Genomic DNA, 23968 nt, shown 5'->3' with positions numbered 1-23968 from the left:
CAAAGGCAGATCATGCCTTCTAAACTTGGTTGACTTTTTGAAACAGTCACCAAAGCCATTGATGAGGGAAAGGCAGTCCATACAGCCTACCTCGATCTGGCGAAGGCCTTGATACAATACCCCACTCGGGTATCATTGAAAAACTCATCAGCTTAAATGTTAACCCATACATCACAAGATGGGTTGCAAACTGGCTGAGTGACAGAACCCACAGGGTCAGAGTTGCTGGCGCCATGTCAGACTCAAAGCCTGTCACAAGTGGTGTACCACAGGGCTCAGTCCTGGGCCCACTCTTGTTTGGCATCTACTTTTCGTACAAGCAAACACAGGAGGGTTATGGCTGACAAAGTTTGCAGATGACTGCAAACTGGGTGCCATAGTAGAAAACACATCTGACACAGATATCCTTCAGAAGGGTCTCACAGAAACGGATAACTGGTGCCAGAGCCATGGCCTAAAGTTAAATGCCAAAAAATGCATAGTCATACCCTTCGGAAAAAACAAGGTTACCCCTAGCTACCAAATAGGTGGCAATCCACTGAGCACAGAAGAAGTTATCAGGGACCTGGGGACCCAGGTTGATAGTAGTCTGTCATTCGACACCCATGTAGCTAAAGTAGTTAGGAAGACCTTCTACATTGCCCACCTTATCATGAAGGGATTCTCATCTAGATCAAGGGAGGTCATAGTCTCCCTATACTCATCAGACCAATGATTGAGTACAATGCCCCATTTGGAATGTATCTGACCCGACACTTGCAGCAGCTGGAGAGGCCACAAAAGTTCCTCACCAAAAGGATAAAGGGTCTCAAACATCTGTCCTATGCTGCCCGACTGAAAGAACTCCAGCTCTATTCAGTTGCTCAGAGGTGACCTTTGCCTAACATACAAGGCCATGTCAAACCAGATTTGATGAATATGCTTCACCTCAAAAAATCTAGATCTGTCAGAGTCACAAGGGCGGGAGACTTAAACCTCGACACGGCTATTAATAGGACGTGCTGGAGGGATAGATTCATCACCCAAAGACTCCCTATGCTGTGGAATAAAATCCCGGTATATGTGAGGCAGAGCACCTCGCTGGCCTTGTTCAAGATAAATCTTGACCAATGGATGGGAGATCGCAGATATACCCCAGGGATTACCTCAGTGTCACTGCTCAACAGAGGCACAGCAAAATAATGGGTATAGTTCCCCATACTAAAGGGGTGGCGTAAGCCACAAAACTATGGGCTAGGCTTATAAATGCCCTCGGGCAGATAGCCTAGTATGAACCTATGAACCTATGAACCTATAAGAAACAGGCTCAGAATTCTGCATTTTCCTTCTTATCTAATTTCATACGTTTGTTTTCTTCTGCAGGTCCTGACTCTAGGGCTTTTATTCTACCTTTGCCCTCTTTGATTCAGTGCTGAAACTTTGTTCATGTTCTTGTATATATCTGTCTTATACTGATACTTTCCTCACTTTATTTACTGAAATCCTTTATGGTTCTGGATTTAGTGTTCCTCATCTCACTTCCAGTTTGTATAATGACAACCCTTACAGTTTTAGATTCAGTATGTCTCATTAGCTCATTTCCAGTTTGTATAATGACATTTCATAAATTATTTTTAGCTTCTGCCTTATTACATTCTTCTGAAAAAAGATATATATTTTTTTCTGTCTAGCCTCCAAACAACTTTGTTCATTCTCTTTCAGCGTGTACCTTAAAGGAAAACTCCACCTTAGAACTAAAACAGAAAATGTTTTTTTTCACGCTGTCTTTGTTTCCTGACCTATTTTAACACCTCAAAATCACTCTCTGTGCTTTATTTGTAATTTTAGCCTGTTTTCCACCACAAAGAAAACCCTGAACAAAGGCCTGCAATTTAGTTACTTTTCTGGCTGTTGCTAGACAACTTCTAAGTATAGGGTAAAACAAGGTAATAAATAAGGGTGATAATAGACAGAAGAGAATCAGTCCTTTTACAGAAGATAAATAAAATAATAGTGACTCACACAAATCACATTATATGCCAATGTCATGAGAATTCAATGTTACTTCCTTATGTCTGGCATGAGTCATACAAAGCATTATGGGAAAGAGAAAGGGTTGAGGGACAACAACATTACATTTATACATGAAACCCCATTGGTAGCCATGTTGTGGAAAACTGGCTAAAATTACAAATAAAGCACTTAGAGTGATTTTGAGGTGTTAAAATAAGCCAGGAAACAAAGAAAGAGTGAAAAAAAACAGATGATTTTAGTTCTAGGGTGGAGTTTTCCTTTAATTTAAGTTTTCTAGCTCTTTCTTTGTATTAACTTCACACACACACACACACACACACACACACACACACACACACACACTGTTTTCACTTGCCTAGAATCCCTGTGTTTTATCTCATTAGAGCTCTGTTCAAGGTTATCTTGTCTCTGCCCAGCCTGTACATTTTTCTTATTTTATAAACGTACTACCTTACAACACTCCTTGTGGAAGGGTGCCCTTCCTTTGAGCTCTACTAATCACTTCCATTCCCTGTCCTGCAGTATTTTAGCTGTCGTGTAAAACTACCACTCTTCAATATATTTGCTGTACAAATATTTTACTTCTCAAGTTTCTTCTATTTCAGGTTGTAACATTGAAAAAGTCCTTTCCTTTTACAGATTTTTTTATGTTGTTCTGCCTCAACTCTTACACTGTTCTCAAAGTTTCTTGTGTCATGTATGCAACCTTCCAAATCTCCTAACCAGCAGAAGGTTATTTAGACTCTGTTTTAGAAGTTTCTCCTTTTGTAGAGGGATTTAACCACTATTTCTCTACTTCACTTTCATTGTTAACAGGTGTTTCCAGCTGCTTCACTGTTTTATTCACTGCACTAACACTTCATGTTTCTTATATTAATTTACAAGACTAATTATAAACTAATTATATCAATGAAGGCAATATACAAGAATCTTTTCCTTCAGCCTTTCTTGTGTTTGACATTTTGTCTGTAAATATAATGTTTATTTTATTATACTTTTATCCTATGTATTCACTGAAATTGCATTATAAAATGTGTTATTGTAAATATTGATTGCATTAAATATCATACATTGGAGCTGAACAATGGCACCTGTGCCCAGCTGGACTTTCCCAGTAAATAAATGGCAGTAATTAAGTAAGTAAATAAATAAGTAAATAAATCAGCTGTCCTTAAGTAAGTCTTGATGTTTCTCTTTTCCTTCATTTCCAGGATACACTTTACATCAGCATTCCTAATGGATCTAACAGTGTTATACTAAAGTTAGTCTCCTTCTCTGTGCTAGCAGCAGTCTCTTCAGATGTGTGTTTTATTTTTACTTTTTCTTTAAAAAAGCTTCTCAGCTGCTATGTACTTGGGATCTGAGTGCATAGATCTAGCTGTATTTCAACTTGCCCTATGGGAAATTTGTTCTTTCTTCACAAACACTTTTTTAATTAGGAATTTTCTTCCTATTATGATATCACATTCTATATTCCTAAAAGCCACAGGTGATGCACATTACCAAAGATGGCTTTATAACATCATAACCCCATCAAAGCAAGCAATAATGCCCAACATACTGTTTGTTATTGTGTAAATAACACACACCCAGGGGTGTTGTGAGGCTCGAAGTCACAGGCAGAGTGCCTTTACACCCCCAGAAAAGCATTTCCATGATAACACATACTCTGGTGGGCATTAGTGTGCTTAGAGAATTGGTTGTCTTCTAATTGTTTTTATTAATATAGATATATATATATATATATATATATATATATATATATATATATATATATCATACATACACACAAACATGGATCTACTTTGGAAGCTCAAACTTTCAAAACTTCGAACTTCATATGCTCTACACCATAACACTGAAGTTTTGAAAGTTTGAAACCTCAGTAAAAGAATAAATAAATAAAAACAATTTTTTTTTAACGTTTATGTAGGGGGCAATCCATGCTGTACCCTCCCACAGCCCCTGCTAATTAAATATACCAATTCTGAGCTCGCACTACAGTGAAGAGAACAGTAAATTTCCTGTTCTGCACTGTACTAATTCAGAAATTATCACTTACCCCCTGTGGAGGGTTAAGCCTAAATGAGGACGAGGACCACCTTGGGACCGTTGTATGGCGTAGGTCTTGTGAACAGAGTCCTGTGACAGCTCTGGTGTATCAGGCTTTCACCGGCCCCTCTGTTTTGAGCAAGGTTTGTTAATTTAGTCTAGTTTTTTATTTTGCTTTATTAAATTTATAAAAAGAGAGGGAGAGCAGGTAGTTCCCTAAGAGTACTGGACCAGCGGTCCAGCTATGCTAGTTGTTCATTCTATGGTCTTCATTGGTCGAAAGGTCTATTGCTGAAGTCTCGTTCAGAGTAGCTTTTTGTTTCACCTGGAGTTTCTCATATGTGAAAAAATTCTTAAGGACGTTTCTACGATGGAATCTAAGCAGTCAAAAAATATGCTGAAGTAGAGCTTTAAGTTGCTTTATTGGTTTTATGAAGAAGACATTCAAGCACTGCCGCAAGGTGCTTGGTGTGACATCTGGACAGAGCAAGGACGACAAGGAGACATGGTGGTGGAACGAGGAAGTACAGGACAGTATACAGAGAATGAGGTTGGCAAAGAAGAAGTGGGATTGTCAGAGAGATGAAGAAAGTAGACAGGAGTATAAGGAGATGAGGTGCATGGCAAAGACAGAGGTGGCAAAGGCTAAGGATAAGGCATATGAAGAGCTGTATGAAAGGTTGGACACTAAGGAAGGAGAAAAGGACCTGTACCGATTGGCTAGACAGAGGGACTGAGCTAGTAAAGATGTGAAGCAGGTAAAGGTGATAAAGGATAATGAGGGAAACATACTTACAAGCGAGGAGAGTGTGTTGAGCAGGTGGAAAGAGTACTTTGAGGGGTTAATGAATGAAGAGAATGAGAGGCAGAAAAGGTTGGATGATGTGGGGATAGTGAATCATGAAGTGCAATAGATTAGCAAGGAGGAAGTAAGGATAGCTATGAAGACTATGAAGAATGGAAAGGCTGTTGGTCCAAATGACACACCTGTGGAAGCATGGAGGTGTTTAAGTGAAGTGGCAGTGGAGTTTTTAACCAGATTGTTTAATGACATTTTGGAAAGTGAGAGGATGCCTGAGGAATGGAGAAAAAGTGTTTTGGTACCAATTTTTAAGAATAAGGGTGATGTGCAGAGCTGTAGTAACTACAGAGGGATTAAACTGATCAGTCAGAGCATGAAGTTATGGGAAAGAGTAGTGGAAGCTAGGTTAAGAAGGGACGTGATGATTAGTGATCAGCAGTATGGTTTCATGCCGGGAAAGAGCACTACAGGTGTAATGTTTGCTCTGATCGTGTTGATGGAGAAGTACAGAAAAGGTCAGAAGGAGTTGCATTGTGTTTTTGTAGACTTAGAGAAAGTATATGACAGGGTGCCTAGAGAGGAGTTGTGGTATTGTATGAGGAAGTTAGGAGTGTCAGAGAAGTATGTAAGAGTGGTACAGGATATGTACGAGGGTAGTGTGACAGCAGTGAGGTCTGCAGTGGGAGTGACAGTTGCGTTTAAGGTGGAGGTGGGATTACATCAACCATCAGCACTGAGCCCTTTCTTAATTGCAATTTTGATGGACAGGTTGACAGACGAGATCAGACAAGAGTCCCCATGGACTATGATGTTTGCAGATGACATTGTGATCTGTAGTGAGAGTAGGGAACAGGTGGAGGAGACCCTGGAGAGATGGAGATATGCTCTAGAGAGAAGAGGAATGAAGGTCAGCAGGACTAAGACAGAATATATGTGTGTGAATGAGAGGGAGGACAGAGGAATGGTGAGGATGCAAGGAGTAGAGGTGGCGAAGGTGGATGAGTTTAAATACTTGGGGTCAATAGTTCAGAGTAACAGTGAGTGTGGAAGAGAGGTGAAGAAGAGAGTACAGCAGGATGGAGTGGGTGGAGAAGAGTGTCAGGAGTGATTTGTGACAGATGAGTACCTGTAAGAGTGAAAGGGAAGATCTACAAGAGTGTAGCGAGACCAGCTATGTTATATGGGTTGGAGACAGTGGCATTGACAAAAAGGCAGGAGTTTAAGCTGGATGTGGCAGAGTTAAAGATGTTAAGATTTGCACTGGGTGTGACGAGAGTGGACAGAATTAGGAATAAGTATATTAGAGGGTCAGCCCAGGTTGGAAGGTTTGAAGACAAATTCAGAGAGGCAAGATTACGTTGGTTTGGACATGTGCTGAGAAGGGATGCAGAGTATATTGGGAAAAAGATGCTAAGGATGAAGCTACCAGGTAACATGAAAAGAGGAAGGCCTAAGATAAGGTTTATGGATGTGGTGAGAGAGGACATGCAGGTGGTTGGTGTGACAGAGCAAGATGCAGAGGGCAGGAAGAAATGGAAACAGGTGATCCGCTGTGGCGACCTCTAATGGGAACAGCCGAAATAAGATGCTGACACACTGCCACACACATACGCACACACATTTTTCTTTATTTTATCTTTTCCTTTACATTTTACGCTTAATGTACATCAAAATGTTGTTTAACAAGAGTAAAAAATGGCAACCGTTTGGATTTTAATTGTCCGAGCTTAATTGCAGCTTAATACACTGCCGTGAAGCAGCAGACTTGTTTTTCAGCAGGCATTACCTGTATACCAACACCCTGTTGAAAAACATTGTCCAGTCAGGGTTTAATGTAGAATGTATCCGTTCTATAAGCTTTGTTAACAGCTCATCAAAGCCTCATTTGCATTTCACAGCATTTCTAAGGCATCTCAAACGCAACAAAATGTCTTCCATTCTTGGGTCTAACAGTACCATCATTGCTTTCCCACTCACTTTACCTTCAATAAATGTGACATGGTATCCATTTTAATTCTTAGTCCAGATTTTTTTGATTCTTTGTAATAAACGTAGAATTAAATTCTACCGTTAACCTATTTCTACACACACACACACACACACACACACACACACACACACACACACACACACACACACACACACACACACACGCTCTTTTTTAGGTAGTGTACAAAACATTCAGTACTTTGTTTCTGAGTTTGTACAGCTCAGCACAAAAACACCTAATATTTTTTAATCATTATTAGTTTACAAAACTCTCATTTATGTTGCATTTTTACAGTCCTAGAAACAGTTCAGTCTAACAGAAGCTCTTTCTATTAGCTAGCTATAGTTGCACTCCCCTCGACAATAAAATAGGTCAGCTGATTGCTGAATCACAGTTCACATGTCTCAATGAATTCCAAGAACACTGGCTTGCTTTCATTCCACAAGAAAAGGGAAGAAAAACATTCAGCAGTGATTTCCTGTAGCAGGAACACAGTCACACACACACACACACACACACACACACACACACACACACACACACACACACACACACACACACCTCTCCACAGTTCCTCTGACCGGGGAAATGCACTCACTTGGCTGAGTACTTCAGACACAAGTTTGTGCTTCAAATGCCATCTACTTACCCTGCCAGCATATGATTTAAAGACACTGAATTGCCTATAATCTGCTTATTAGGGTGTTAGATGGAAACACAATACAAAAGTATTAAGGATGTAATGATTGTGATTTTATTATTGTAATAGATTGAAATAAATGTAGCATTTAAATCAGAGGTATTTATAATTAATTTTTCATATTATGAGGCTGACAATTCTGTGTTAGGGCATTTTTCAAAGTTTTGATTAGATATTAATGGTGCATTAAAGATATCCAATTTTCCCTTCTCTAACACAAAATATTCTAATTGAGAGCTAGCAGGGCTGAAGTTTATGAAATCAATGTGATGGGAAAGACAAATGAAATCAAGATTGCTAGTGTACTGAAACCTCTAATGTCATTTTCTTACGTGAATATATAAAGACTGACTTTTAAATATTGTTGATTAATTGTTAACAGGCAGATATGTATCTAATTTTTAGCTGTATATGTTATTATACACTACAATGGGAAAGTTCAACCTGGTACAAGTCTGTGCTATTATAAAACAGTGATCTGTATAATTACCATTACTGTAAGCAAATACATAATATTTCTATGACTTTGTTCCATGACTGATTGTTACAAAGGACGTGTCCTGCTTATTTTCATTGTTTTAATTTGGATATGTGTATGTGTACATGCGTGACTGCATCTATACATTTACATACATACTTATACTTTGATTTTATATATATATATATATATATATATATATATAGAGAGAGAGAGAGAGAGAGAGAGATAATTTTTTCAACGTAATAGCTATGCTGCTGACTGAAAGGTCAATAAAATGACTTTCAAACAAAAAAATAGAGTGAGAGAGATTTGATGGGGTATGTGGTTGAGAGGAAATTGAAAGAAAGTGAGGTGGGGGCTAGTTGCACGTGTTCAGTAATAAGAGCTATACTGCTTGTGTTACTGGCACAGTTGTATTATGGCACATTATGTCATACTTTGTCATACTGTACTATGGCATGGCTTAACCTTAGACATAACCAGATTAGATGAGTGACCAAAACAATTCTCTTTTAAAGAAAGAACAGAGGGATCCAACAGTGCCTCCTATTGATTACACAGAGGCAACACTTTTCCTGTTTTTGAAAGAAGCCATGATATGCATCATGAGCATATCCTGCCACACTTATTGTAGGTTGTGAATTATAAATAAAAAAAAAAAATCTCCCAATACAAATACTGAGATAAGCATATGACTGAAACTGAAACATCTGTAAGGAAACATGGTTATGTTACTTACGTTTTTGGGAAAAGAGATACCATTCACAACTACTTCCTTTTCAGGAACCCTGCCATTTGATGGCACCACAGGATACATGCTGATGAAAGAGAAAAGTCAATGTGAGAAAAAATTATTGATACGTGGCAGAAGAGTGAAACACTGCAGCACAATTATTTATTTTGTTTTATTTCATGTAGTCAAAATCACACCTTTCTAGGTCAAGAAAACACACAAGTACAACAGGTTAATTAACTCAGTTTGCAAATCCTAGGCTATCAATTATAGCATAAAGCAGGTGTTTGTATTGTTTTTTTTTTCTGATCATAACAGATGTAATGAGCAATAGCCGAGAAGCAAAAGGCAAGTTAAAACCAAATTTAACATGAATAAAACTACATACTTTTGCTTTACAAGACTAAATAAATAAAATAAACAATCTATTAACATTTTCTAGACCAACGTTAGTTGTTGGGGATGTTTCACAGACACACACACAACCAAATAACAGAATTTGATTTTGTTGAAACCATACAACTGTTTTGAGACTGTAACCTCCCAAGGGTTTAGGCCTTTTAGTTTCAAGAATTCACTTGTCAAAAAAAGAAAAAAGACAATAATTCATAGTGGATCCAAAATATAATGCTGAAAGAAACAAACACTGAAAAACTTAACCAGGAAATATTTTAAACAAAATTATGCATGTTTTTTCAGGGGAACTATATTCCTTCGTCCATTATTTTGGTGTTCTGCCCCATAGCCACAAAACATTGAAGTTCTACTATCTTGTAGAAAAACTGAACAATTAGTTTTCTCTGCAAAAGACAACTATTAGAAAAACTGAATAATTTGTTCTGCATTCAAAAGACAATTATTACTTTCACTATGAGTTACTGCAGCCTCAGTATTAATATTTAGTTAGAAGGCATGTGGGAATGCAAACACAAGTGACAATTGCCAGTGGATCATCAAGTGACACACTCTTCTTTGTCAAGTAACACATTCGTCTTTGTCAAATAACACACTCATCTTTGTCAAGTAACACACTCATCTTTGGTGCTGGAAGACGAGAAGATATTTAATTCTATTCCCACATTAGCGAGTTGTATCTGGGTTCATATTATAACACTGAATGCTGAAAACAGTGAACATGTTACATCGACACATTCAGTGAATGCTGAAAATGTCGAAACCACAGAACAGCGATTTCTTTCCATTCCACCTCCCCCCCCAAAAAAAACATTAAACACTTCCAAACACACACACACATACTCTAGCCCTAATTATACCCCCCCAAAAACCAGTAAACAACTAAATACACATATGCACATAACCCAAACATACATCTAACAAAAAAAAAAAAACAGTAAACATTTTAAAACATATGCACTTACCTTAACCCGTACCCTAACCCTAAGGTCAGTAACTCTCGCACATTTACATAAACAGTTCCAAACACAAACACACTTACCTTAACCCTAATCCTACCCCCCCAAAACAAAAGTAAACAGCTAAAAACACACACACACATAACTCAACCATACATCTAACGCAAAATAAAAAACAGTAAACACTTTCATACATATGCACTTACCTTAACCCGCACCCTAACCCTAAGGTCAGTAACTGTTGCACAATCATGCTCGGGAGCTATACCGGACAAGGGACCACACTACACTCCAGAACAGGCAAAGCAACGAAGCAGTCAAGCGACTTCTTTCCCAGGGAAAGAATTCGCTGAACAGCCACTTTACTGTTTTGCCTGTTCGCCCTACATGTGTCGACGAAAACGCATTCAACAAAATGTGTTTTCGTCATTCTAATATGAACCCATTGTATCCATATAACAGCACTGACACTGAGAGAGCTGTTGCACTCTTGAGTGTGCCATCTTTCAGATTAACTGCTAAACAGAGACCCCATCCATTTGATATAGTGGTAGCTCAAGCAGATGTAAAGACTCCATGGCACAAAGTAAAAGTAGGGGAATTTCTCCATTGTCTTAGACAAACTTTACTTAGTCAATATGAATACCTCTGAAAAGAGGACACTAGCCTTGTGGGACTAACCTAACAAACAATGCATAAAATAAAAACAAGCATTTTGTATTTTCTTAAAATGGGAGTAGACTGATTTTCTCAGTAATATTCTGTTTCTTTCCACATGGTATGTTTTCAACTATACAGTAATTTGATATGCCTTCTTAAAAGGGATGACCAAAGTTGGAGTAGCAAAGGTACTATTGTGAGCCTAATGCAAGGAGAGGATGGGAATGTGTTAGGCCCCACTGTTTCTTGGTGCTTCACGTGATGATACCAAGGTAAGATGCGCACTTTTCCTACATCCATAACCTTTTCACAGATATACATCCTGTCGGTAATTGGCTGCAAATCCTTCTGCTCTGAATTTATCTATCAGGGATTTTGCAGCTATTTTAAAACACATTATTTTTGGTATTGTATTTTAGTCTTCACATTTTTTACTTTTTAAATAACCTAGTTCTATTGTTTTTGCCTTTATTTCTTCAACCTTTGAAATAACTCTTAAAGGTAAGAAACAATTGTATTCTGTATTTGTTATTTCAGTTTTATTTTTAGCTTTATTTATTTAAAAATGAACACTGTTTTGGGGGTAATGCACTTGTCAAAGGAACAGGTAATAAGCTTGTATGCAAAAAGTATGCAAAAAAAAAAATTGTCAGTTAAGGAAGGACTGTGTGTACATACCTCTGTTTGAATAAAGTGCTACTCGTACATATTTTTATTGTTTTGAAGTCCGATACTTTTAAAGCAAAATACATGCCCCGGGATTCAAGAACGGTAACTTTCTGCAGGAACAGTGTAACCGCTCCTGCACGGATAATGGGTGCTTTGCGATCCACGTACGTGCCGTTTTCACGTGCACAAGTGGCCCTACACTGTTCCAGTATGGAAAGCCATGTGGGATGCTAATAAGCTCATTTGCTGGTGAAAACCATGCAAATGAGCTTGATTAGCGATCCAGCAAAGCAGCATGTTCCGTGCTGGAACAGTGTAGCTTGCAGAAATGTATTCAGTTACTAATCGAATACATTTTTGCGCTCTACACAACGGAGGCATGTCAGCACTCCACAAAGCATGTATTAATTAGGTTATGCATGCCAATGGGCAAATAATATGGCCATTGGAATGCAAAACCATTCAAAAAAATAAAAATTAAATTTTATTTATTGTTGGCCAAACTCAGCCATTGAGGGTGGGGATGTGGTACACTAGTGGGAGGGGGGAGAAAAAGTAGAAATGGGGGGGGCATCAGTAGAACTACTTTCTTCATTTTGCCATTATAGGCAATGGCATGCAGAAAGTAAACATAGGCAGGGAACAGTGGTTGCTAAGGGGGAAGGCTCGAGAATAGTGCAGTAACTATGGCTTAAGGCAACGGGATATGCTAATGAGGGGACTTATACTGAATCAACTACAAATATTCCAAACAAACTCAAACTGAAAAACAAAATCCGCTCAGGCAAATGCTACTCACCACTCTTTATTTAAAACATTAATAACTTGTCCAACGTTTTTCGTCTAAACCGATGGTTAGACTTCTTCAGAAAACTGGCAAACATCAGTACAATGGTAAACGCTTGTTTAAATAGCAAGCACTTGCTGAATGCCCGCCAAAATTCAAGCAATAAATAGTTTTCTTAAAGTGAAACTACTATTTTAAAAATATAAAAGTAAGCTGTGTGTAAAAAATATGCTATATGTAAACAACTATGTATGTTGTAAACTTTAATATTAAATTTGAATTTAAAAGTGAATTTAAAAATGTTTTAATAGTTGTTTTTCCTGGGTTTATTCTAGATAAAAAAATGTTAACATTTTATTGATTTTATTATTTATATTATTAATGTACTTTATTTTGCAAGTTGAAAGGAGGTTAAAAAATGAAGAATAACATCCTAACATAACCCTAAAATTTTAAAACAAATTATATATAAATATACCAGTATCAGTGAATAAATAATAAATAAACACCCAACACAATAACGAGCCATTTTTTTGATTACACTAGTAATGTGCAGCGACTTTACCAAACAAAACAAATATTGATAAGCTTTAATTATTAGTTGATGTTCTTTTGTGAGACCGAGTTATTTTGTAACCTAAACTATTAACTTATCTATAACGAATAAAGTTAATTAGTATACGATATTAATCTAAAAGATTGTTAAACATATGTTGTCATAAGTTGATCAAATATAAAATCAAAATTAAGACCAAATGAATATGGAGCTTTATAGCAGAGATTCTCCTTTAAATTTACTTATTTATACTGATATTGAATTATTGTATGTCAACACATTATTAAATATTTGAGGTGTTTAAATATCATTCGATATTAAATTTTAGAATTTCTAACTACGGACGTATTATATATACATATGTAGATATACACCCCAATGTCTTGTGTAATTATTAAATTAAAGTATGATCCATTATTACATTAAACTGCTAGTGACTATCTCTCTAAACTTCTTAGTTTTAGCAAGCTCATAACTGAGCATTTCTCATTAAGGCCTGGGTGAGTGAAGGCATTAAGTTTAATCTGCCAAAGCAGATTTAAATAAAGAGTGGCGAGTAGCATTTGCCTGAGCGGACTTATACTGAATCACAAGTTGAACAGGAAGATTTCTAAGTGTTAGACTGCACCTAACCATGTAGGTGCTCTAACACCATTGTGTTGGCAGGAAGAGCAAGGAACATGAAAAGGGTGTGTGTCATGCTTGCTAGAAGCACATTGGAGCCCTGTTGGCTGGTGCTGCTTAGCTAAGCACAGCTAGGAGACGGGTTGTGTCTGAGGCTGTTTACTCATACTCCATGAACTGAAGAGAGTGTGCACGTCCAGGGGAGGGACATATCTTGCTGTTTACACTACCAACAGGCTGAAAGAGGAAGGACAAAAGGAAAAGGCAAAGGAAGTAGCAGAAGAAGGGAAATGCTGTACAAATCAGCAATATGGGAGTCTGCAACCCACAACTGGCCAATGAAAACACTCAAATAATACAGCTGACAGGTGGCTGCAGAGCTGTAAATGGGAGGAGATGCAAGTAAAAATTAATTACAAAAAGAGCAACAGCAGAATGAAGGCAATCATCCACAAATAACCAGTAATGTTTCTAACACTCACAGTGGTTAAATCCAAGCCATGAACAAGTAAGCTTACAGATGGAATGAATCGGCAACAGCCAATCTGACAGGCAGCAGTAGCAGCACAACTCTATAAAGTATGGAAACACCACTCAGTCTGCGTTTCTCCACAAACTCTGCACTTTTGGAGTAAACCTGGGAATTTTAACCAACAAAATGCTAGTGGCTGCCACTGCTCTGATGCATCAGTATGTGCTGGAGGCTGACAGTGGTGAGGTGGATAATGCTGCCAACTGTTGCAGACCCAAAAGGAGGAGGAGAGTGTTCAGACCCAGGGTGACCTATCAGAGGCTACACGACCTGCAGATTGTACAGCATTACAGGGTGAATAGGGACATCTATCAGCAACTTGTGGAGCTGTGCCTGCCTCGCCTCACATCCAGAACAAATAGAGGGAAACCCATCCCAGTGGATACTAAGTTATGTGTAGCCTTAAGAATACTAGCTACAGGTACTTTTCAAGACCTACTGGGGATATCATGGGGGTGTCACAGGCATCTGCATCCAGAGTACTCCATCAGTTCCTGGATGCCATGCTACCACATGTCCGTGAACATATATACTTCCCCAACACCCTTGAGAAATTGACCAGCAATATTCGTCTCTTCCACCATGTAGCTGAATACCTGCAGGTACTGGGTGCTATAGACTGCATGCACATCCACATCAAAGCACCACATGGTGAGCAGGGTAGGGTATACATAAACCACAAAAGCTTCCCCTCCATCAATTGCCAGGTCATGTGCAATGCCCAGGGCATTACCATGAATGTGTGTGCTGGCAGCCCTGGAAGACATCAGGACACCCACATCTGGCATTCCTCACAGCTCTATCAGCAATTTGCCAGGGGGTACATTCCATATGTCATCTGGTGGGGGATGCTGGCTATGCACTGGAGCCGTGGATGATGACACCCATCAGAAATGCACACACACCCATGCAAGAATGCCATAATGAGGCACATGCACAAACCAGGATCACTTTAGAGCGGTTATTTGGGATGCTCAAGTCACGGTTCTGTGCCTGGACATACCTGGTGGAGCCTTGCAGTACTCTTCAGCCACATGTGCACACATGTTCATAGTATGTGCCATGCTACACAATATGATACTGCGGAAACAGATGCAGCAGGAACAGGATGGATAAGGGCCACACAGGCCCCACCATTGCCAAGGTCTCCACAGGCACAGAGGGATTCAGACGAGGAGTCCCCTGAGCCAGCCCCTACTGGCAGATGGAGTCGTGCCCAGTATGCCCTGACCTTGGCAAAGAGGCAACGCATAGCACACATACTGACACTATAGGCACCCAGGGAATGACACCTCTCTCTGACTCGCACATACAGTAAAATGGATGCCAAACATGACACTACCTGTGCTTTACCATGTATAGGGAGTGTACTATGTGCATCTGACATAGTCAGCCCTCCAGCACCGTCCTCAGTACTGGTTCAGCAACAAGTTAAGTCACTCTTCCTATCAATTAGTGAATGGAGTAGTATGTTCTGACAGTTGTATGTATGGTATGGATGCAAGCATGTAAGGTTATTGTGTGGCTGAATGGGATAGCAGCAGGCAGCAGACAGCTGACAGCTATATGGGACAGCAGGAAATCCATAACGAATACTGGTGTCAACATACTAGGCAGTACTACTCAAGGTTACAACTCTCACCATAGTACATGTGGTGACCCAAACAACTGTGGGTGTCCATAGGTCACACACATGGATGTCAATGAGGGTCACATACCCACCACCAGCCTCACCCAGCAGGAAGGTGTAGATGACCATAAAGAAAGGCTGGGTTAAGGTCCCAAATGATGGCAATGGTGATCAGCCCCTCCTCCAGACCTACACAGACATACTACAACAGGTGTGGTAGTTGCATTTTAGTTCTGAAGGGTAAGAAGTCTGAAACTGAAATCTATGCCATTACGGTCTAACATGTGTACTCTACTGATATGCCTCCTTTCTGCATGATAGGTCACAATACAATATGAAATGGAATCCAACACAGTCATTGCAAATGTTTACAGTCTTCAGGTGTGCACCCCCACAATCCCATGTAGAAATGCAGTAACATGTAAGTTTGAGGAGTAATATCACTGGAGCACAGATTGCCAGAGCTGTCCCAATCTACATGATAGATTGTGGCATGTGTACAATATGCAGGGGTCAGTGTGGTAGGTTTCTTGTGTGTTTAATATTGTCTGGAAGCGGTCAGCATGTAGGCCTGGATGGTTTTGTTTCAGTGGCCTAGGTACAGTACTGTGGTCGACAGGGCCATGTTCCAACAACTGCAGTGCCAACCACACTGCTTCACAGCTACACCCATGTCAGCAGTTGTACATACTCACTGTCCATATGTCAATATCTGTCACTGTTGGAAAGCTGGACATGCCATGAATGGGAGCCCATACATAGAAACAGTACACAGGTGGAAGTACCCTACACAGAGTACATATAAAATAAATGTCAACTGCACACAGCTTTGAAAGTATACATAGAGGTTAGCATCACACTACTCATCCCTCTAGTATGGAATACTGGTAGTCTGGCCATTCACTGGCAGACCACAAAAGGCATAGTTATAAATGAATGACAGGCTGCCCATGTCTACACACAAGGCAGCATAAGGGGAATGTCCCAGGTATATCTGTGAGTCAGGTGCCAGTAGCTTTCATATCACACATGCACTCAGCTCACCCCACCAGCAGCCACAGGTTTATCACAGGTCATATCCTTGCTGTAGGGAATGAGTACAGCATGACCCCATCTCTGTATGGGAATACATACATGATGCTGCATGCTGAATAGGTGTCCCATGCAGGTGTGTCCATAGCTGTAAGAAGCAACCTGCCCACATCCAGACTTGTGGATCAGTATGAACAGGAGGGATTGACAGGAACACATCAACCACTTACCACTGTCACACCAGGGTAATCCACTGGCTTGCAGCCTGGGAACGTATGAGTGACAGAATGCACTGGTCTGCTACAGATGGTCTGCAGCACTCTCAAATGGCCTACAGTCCCCTAGCAAAGGCCCATGCCTCACCCATACTGCCAATGTATGGAATGTCAGGAGATCCTAACTAACACCCTAACACAGTAAACAGAAAACAAATGCAAGGCCATTCTGACAAATGTCAGTAGCATGCCTCCCCATGTCCTACTGCAAGTAATACATAAATACTACTGAGATAAAGGCCCACATATAGGTATACCTCTGTGATAGTACTTTCATAATGTTAGGAAGAAGAGAGAATAACAGAGGGGAGGGTGTAGAAGCATGGATGTTATGGAGAGTATGACGTCTGAAACTCTAATGTCTGCCCATACTACCCCCTGACTGCAAACCCATGAATGAAAAGCCACACAACTGCTTGTAAACCACAATGTGAAGGTAAACTGACCAGATATATGAGTCCTGCTTCTGGATAACCTGGGTGTACATGTACAGCTGAGAGGTATGTCCCCAGCAGGATATGGCCATTCCGTTAAGTTGAGAAAAACACAAGAAGAGGATCCCCAACCAGCATACTACCAAGGTGCTGGAGCATTTACACAGAACCAGCAGTCTATTGACTGTAGCCCTCCACAATGGCAGGAGTGTGCTAGAATGTGTAGTCTATGCGTCAGAATATGTACTCTTGCCTTCCTACTACTACTTTTTCTCTCTCTCTTTCTGTTGAGTCCTTTTTTCTATCTCCTTTTAGAGTTTTTTTTTTTTCTTTTTTCTAATCTCCTCTCTCTCTCTTTTTTTTTTTTTTTTTTAACATTTCCTTCTCTTTTCTTAACTCTCTTCCTATAGTGTTTTCTCTCTTCTCTTTCTCCTTTTCTCCCTTTGATAATTATAAATCAATTTTGCTCTCTGTAGAAATGTGATTCTCTTCATGTGTATATCTGTTTTGGGTACTATATGTTTTTTTTTTTTGTTTTTTTTTTTATTTTTTCTCTTTTTTCTTATGATGATTTGTCCATTTTTTGTTATTTTTTTACTTTTTTGTTGTTAAAATTTGTGTTTCTCCCTCTCCCTACTGAAACTGGAAATGTATAATAATGGTCTCAGCTTTATTCATCTTGTATTTCCCTTGAAAATAACTGTTAGCAAAAAATGATATCTGTCAGCAGTTGACGACATGATACATTACAGTGTAAAATATGTCAGACAATCTATGCTACAACCAACCATGTTACACAAGCAGCACAGACAGCAATAGTTACAGTACCTCCTGTATGTTACACCCATTGTGTCTCCATATTGGCAACCTATCTACAGATACCCCAAAGAAACAGGTTGCTAGTTGTAGCTGTAGCACACAGAACCCTGGACTGGAGTACCACAATCCCTGGAATGGATTCACACACAATATAGAAATCATACAGGGCATGCTACTACACTTAGAAAAATAATGAAGCCCATGTCTGACAACACAGTGGACTACAGATATTTGTTATTCGCAGATGTCTGTGCACACACACCAAATTGTACACCATTGATACTTCACACACACACACACACACACACACACACACACACACACACACACACACACACACACATTGGATAGGAATACTCACACATATCTAAGGCCAACATAATATCATATGTCAAACATACACACACAGAGACGTGGGGAAGAGAGAGACAGAGAGAATACCATTATGAGGCCTGTCCCACCCAGTACACATTCCATTGGCCTAAATCACATGATGTGCTGATGTCATTCACTGTAGAAATTCCTTTTGTCAGCCCTCAGCCCTATAGTTTCAGTGGTGCTTGTGATAACTGTGTAACACTATAGTACAAATAAGTATTCATGTAGCATTTGGAATCTCAGTCCTGTCAAATGTAAAGTTGTGTGTGATTGTGTATATTTCTAGATGAATGAATTTGAGGTCATTCACACTCACCACACTCCCCTTATCCCTCCTTTAGCACTGCTGCTGATGTCATTCACCTTCAAAGATACCTTTGGACAGCTTATCAACACATAAGCTCCATGGCACTTGTAATATCTGCATAATACTGTAGTGTAGCAAACTAGTTAAGTAAGAGTTCTAATCCTGGTCTTGGCAACTGTGAAAATGTGTTTGTGTAAGACAGTGTGTGTGTGTCTTTGTATAGACATGATTCTGAGACCATTCACACTCACTACACTTCCCTATTCCTCCTTTAGCACTGCTGCTGATATCACTCACCAAAAAAGATACCTTTGGACAGCTCACCAACATATAAGCTCAATGGAACTTGCAATAACTGCGTAATGCTATAGTGTAGTTAGGTAGGAGTTTTAATCCTGGTCTTGGCAACTGTGAAAATGTGTGTGTTTGTACAGACATGATTTTGAGGCCATTCACACTCACTACACTTCCCCTACCCCTCTTTTAGCACTGCTGCTGATATCACTCACCTGCAAAGATACCTTTAGACAGCTCACCAGCATATAAGCTCTGTGGTGCTCATGATAACTGTGTAATACTATAGTGTAACAAACTAGTTTGGTAGGAGTTCTAATCCTGGTCTTGGCAACTGTGAAAATGTGTGTGTTTGTGTGAGAGAGTGTGTGTGTATTTATATAGACATGATTTTGAGGCCATTCACACTCACTACTCTTCCCTTACCCCTCTTTTAGCACTGCTGCTGATGTCACTCACATTCAAAGATAACCTTGGACAGCTCTATAACATATAAGCTTCATGGTGCTCGCGATAACTCTGTGATACTGTAGTGTGAAAGACTACCTAGGTAGGAGTATTTCAGTTCTGGCAATTGTAAAAGTGTGCCTGCTTATGTGAGGATGTGTGTATATCTGTAGGTTGAAGCATTTTGTGTCCATACACAGCCATTACATTTCAAAGGGTAGTACTTTACAACGGCTGCTGATCTAACTCACCTTAGAGTTATGTTTGGAGACTGGTCTACATATAAGTTCCATGGCGTGTGCGATAAATACGTAACACTGTAATAGCAATACATAGGTAGGGGTTCAAAACTCAGTATTGGCAAAAGTGTGTCTGTCTGTCATCAATATCCTGGGTGGGTGTTGGTGTGACTGTGTAATAACAGGAGACATTGGGAGGTGGGGTTTGCTAAATTATTATATTAATGATCTGGTACATGTCCCAATGTCCACCTTACAAGGCCAACAGTTGTCAAACACTGTAGAGGTTGGTGTAGACAATCTAGAGCCCTAAATGTGTAGTGCCATGTGCAATGACTATGTGACAGTATGGAATTAGCAATATAGGTAACCCTTCTAATATTCAGAGAACCCTCTCTACCCAGGAATCATACACAAACACACTTGGCTAGGCATCAATCACTATATCAGCAGTTCTCCTACAAACTGCCTTACAGATAGTACCCACGGTGTGATTGCAGTAGACTCCATGTCAAACCGATGACCACACATGACTGGTGTCACACAGGGTATGGACACATGTCCTCTCATGTTTGAGATCTACACTTCTGAGGTGCAGGAGAACACAAAGACACCCTGGCTGAAAATGTTTACATACAACAGTGAGGTGGGTGATAACATTCCCAATCCATGTGATGTTGACATCATGCACAAAGTCCATTCTGACACTTATGACTGTTGTCAGAACCCTGGACATTACCCAAATGCCAAGAGATGTGACGCCATTACCTCTGGGAACACCATGGCTCACATAAAGTAATACAATGGTGGTAGTCCACTGAACAGTGACGTTGTAACAACAGAATGGGAACACAGGCTGACAGTCAGCTGTCTGTTGACCACAACAGTACCACTGACATCAGAAAGTACTTTGATGTGTCATATCTCCTGACTGTGTGTTATCCAGCAAGTAAAAGGGCATGGTTACTCTGTACCGTCCCCTCAGTAGCCCAGTCAATGTGTATAGTGGCCCTACTGCCATGTAGCTCACTGGACACCTGCAACAACTGTAGAGTCTGCAAACATACCACACAAAGAGAATGCTATGCCTTATACACATTTCCTGTATGGACAGACTCCATTAACACCAATGTATCTCTGTATCATACCGTCTACATAGGTGCAAACACTACCTCAGTTACACAGCCATGTCACACCAAACGAGGTCAAGAATGGTACATCTGAAAATACCAATCTATCCACACAACATGGCCCAGAGACTTCAAGCACACTTCCACACTTCAAAGGACATGCATGGGACAGGTGCACAACCGAGACACTGTCTGTGTTATGGAATATAAATCACATACATGTAAAGCAGTGCACATCACTGGCCACCCACAATAGAAATATTTAAGTAGTCAACACAGGTCAAGGCTGTTGCATCCTCTACTGGTGGTCAGTATAAGCCAGTCCAGGGCATTGAAAATTATGATTCCCAGGAAGTGTTGGGCCACTGTACTGGAGCTTGGCTACTTTCCCCAGGTGATGGAGGGGTAGTTGAAGTCTCATAATATGTCAGTGTTGTGTTGGACCATCATAGATGGCAGGGTGTTGAGGGATGTGCATTGACAGTCTAGGGACATAGATGTGGACCCATAGCAGGCTATAGTCTGGATTGCACTATTACCCCAAGGCAGTTGTACCAGAAGTATCACCAAAACATTATGCGAGGACACTAGTACGGTGGTCTTCCTATACATAATGAATATGGAGGCACCACCTGTGGAGGTGTGGTGTGGTCCATGTTTGGGGGCTGACAGCTGTGGAATGTGTTATAGCCTGGTACTGCAGGGCTGCTCTCTGCTGCTGTGAACCATCTCTCCATTACAGCAGACATGTTATTATATTAGGAACACTGCCTAATAAGGCATTATAAGGGTGGCAAGACACTTAGCCAGTACCTGGAAACCCAGCGCTGAAAGATGTAGGACATCTTTGGCAAGTTATTGAGTTCTGTCAATCATGTCATCCCAAGCAGAGAGATACAGGATCCCCTGAGAATGACACAAAACACATAAGCCAATGTTGCAGTCAATCATCTGTTGATAGTATTGCAGCATCATTCTGGGTGATGGCGGTATACTGCTCAGGGCTACTGTCACACCTGCCTGGACCACATAATCAGAGAGTTCAACCATGTCTCCTGTCATGTAGTCCAGGGAGGTGTGCCCCAGGTCATTCACACCCACATGGATACAGAGTGATACTCATAGTTGTTGTGGAGTGCCATGACTGGCTGTGTCATATGTTGGATGATGGCATGTGATGGATGTTTGGCTGATACCTGCTCCATATTCAACTTAGTGAGTGGGATATGTGTGTGCCTCAGTAGTCAGTTACCCATGAGCACTGTCTTGTGCAAGGTGGTTAGCCTTAGGAGCTTAGGTCGAGGGGCACACAGTGTAGGTTAAATATGCGTCCCTTGGCATGTGCCATGTCATGGTGTCTGCGTGGGTATCTGTCTTGCTGGTCTGTGCTGTTTGGGTAAATGTCCATTGAGTGCTTCTGTGAAGGTGGGTGGCTTTTCACTGTATGCCATGGCTTATCCTCTTGACCTGCTAGTCCAGTCTTTGCTGGAGAGTGCATATGTCCACATTGGGTGATATACGGGTAACTCCCACAGGTTTCAGTGTTTGGAGTTTAGAGGGGATGGTTGTCTGTATACATGAGGTAGTTGCAACAGTGCCTCAGAATGGACAAGTGCACATGGGTAATGGGTGACAGCACACAAAACTGCCCTTAAATCATGCCGGGAGGGGTGGACATAACTAGTAAGTACTGGGGATACTTCTGTGATGAATGAGTACTGCTGATGGCTCCCATCTGTGCCACACTTATTGATACATTAACCTGGTGAAGTGCCAAGCCATAATGCCATTTGTAGTGCAAGAGAGAAAGAACTAGCATGATGTAAGGGTGGAACGGAAGGCAGACTTTACTGCCATCTGTAATACTTTACCTCAGCTGTGCAGTTATCAGCAGCTTTGGCCATGTGAATGTTCAGTAAGCTTTGTACTGCATGCAGTAACTGCAAAACACTACAGAAGACATAACAAGATAGGCAGGAGCTCTAATCCCAATACTGGTGTGTGTGTGTGTGTGTGTGTGTGTGTGTGTGTGTGTGTGTGTGTGTGTGTGTGTGTGTGTGTGTGTGTGTGTGTGTGTGAATCATGTACTGTGTGGGTTATACCATTCTGATTTGTGTACCACCCTGTAATTTGTCCCATCACCCTACTGTACTAGGCCTGCTGATGTCATTCATCTTAAAGTTACTTGGGATGAGGATAACTCATGTAAGCTCTGTGGCATGTCTGATAACTATGTAACATTGTAATAGAAATAACTAAACAGATAGGGGTTCTATTCTCAGTACTGGCAGCTGTGTGTGTGTGTGTGTGTGTGTGTGTGTGTGTGTGTGTGTGTGTGTGTGTGTGTGTGTGTGTGTGTGTGTGTGTGTGTGTGTGTGTGTGTGTGTGCCCTTTGGCTAATGAGCATATCCTGTTTGACTGATAGCATTTTGATTGGTGTACCATCCATGCTTGTTTACCACCTCCCGATGGCATTACCTTATATAGCATGGCAATGGCATCTGCTTCACATGCAGCATGTTAAACCACTGTGCAGGCCATTCCAGTCCTCTGTACAGATGTCTATGGGATATCCAGATGTTGAGGTTCATAGGTTCATAGGTGTGTACTAGGCTAATGAACCTGGAGCCTTTACAGGCCTAGCCAGAGGATTACCCTGGCAGTGTACCACCTGTTTGGCTGATAGCATTTTGATTGGTGCACCATCCAGCGTTGTTGCCTCACAGTAAGACGCTGTCCAGTTCGATTCTCAGCTAGAGCGTCTTCTGCGTGGAGACATGCGTGAATGGGTGTACCTTTGTTGAAGGTTGTGCATCAGGGCTGGTAACTCGGCATGTAAAAATCAACTACCAGTCATTAGTGGACCGGAGTTCTGCTGGGGCGACCCCTAACCGAGAAAAGCCGAAAGATACAACAACCATCCATGCCTGTTTACTATCTCCTGATGGCATTAACTGATATAGCGTGGTAATGGCATCCACCTCACATGCTGCATGTTAAACTATTGTGCA

General features: G+C 40.5%; 1 protein-coding gene across 2 annotated transcripts in view; it reads right to left on the bottom strand.

Annotated features, from left to right (window-relative positions):
• LOC122809459 (sterol 26-hydroxylase, mitochondrial-like) overlaps positions 1–23968 on the bottom strand; it is a 564348-nt gene that overhangs the window by 96668 nt on the left and 443712 nt on the right. For both annotated transcript variants that reach the window (XM_044080981.1, XM_044080982.1), the window contains one exon: positions 8778–8856. In XM_044080981.1, coding sequence (XP_043936916.1) covers positions 8778–8856 — 79 coding nt within the window. The remainder of the gene's footprint in view (positions 1–8777; positions 8857–23968) is intronic.

Source organism: Protopterus annectens, chromosome 8.part0, assembly GCF_019279795.1.
Source record: "Protopterus annectens isolate FY-2018-M chromosome 8.part0, PAN1.0, whole genome shotgun sequence".
Taxonomy (NCBI): domain Eukaryota; kingdom Metazoa; phylum Chordata; order Ceratodontiformes; family Protopteridae; genus Protopterus; species Protopterus annectens.
Note: the sequence above shows the minus strand (reverse complement) of the source record. Positions and strands in the feature narration are given on the sequence as shown.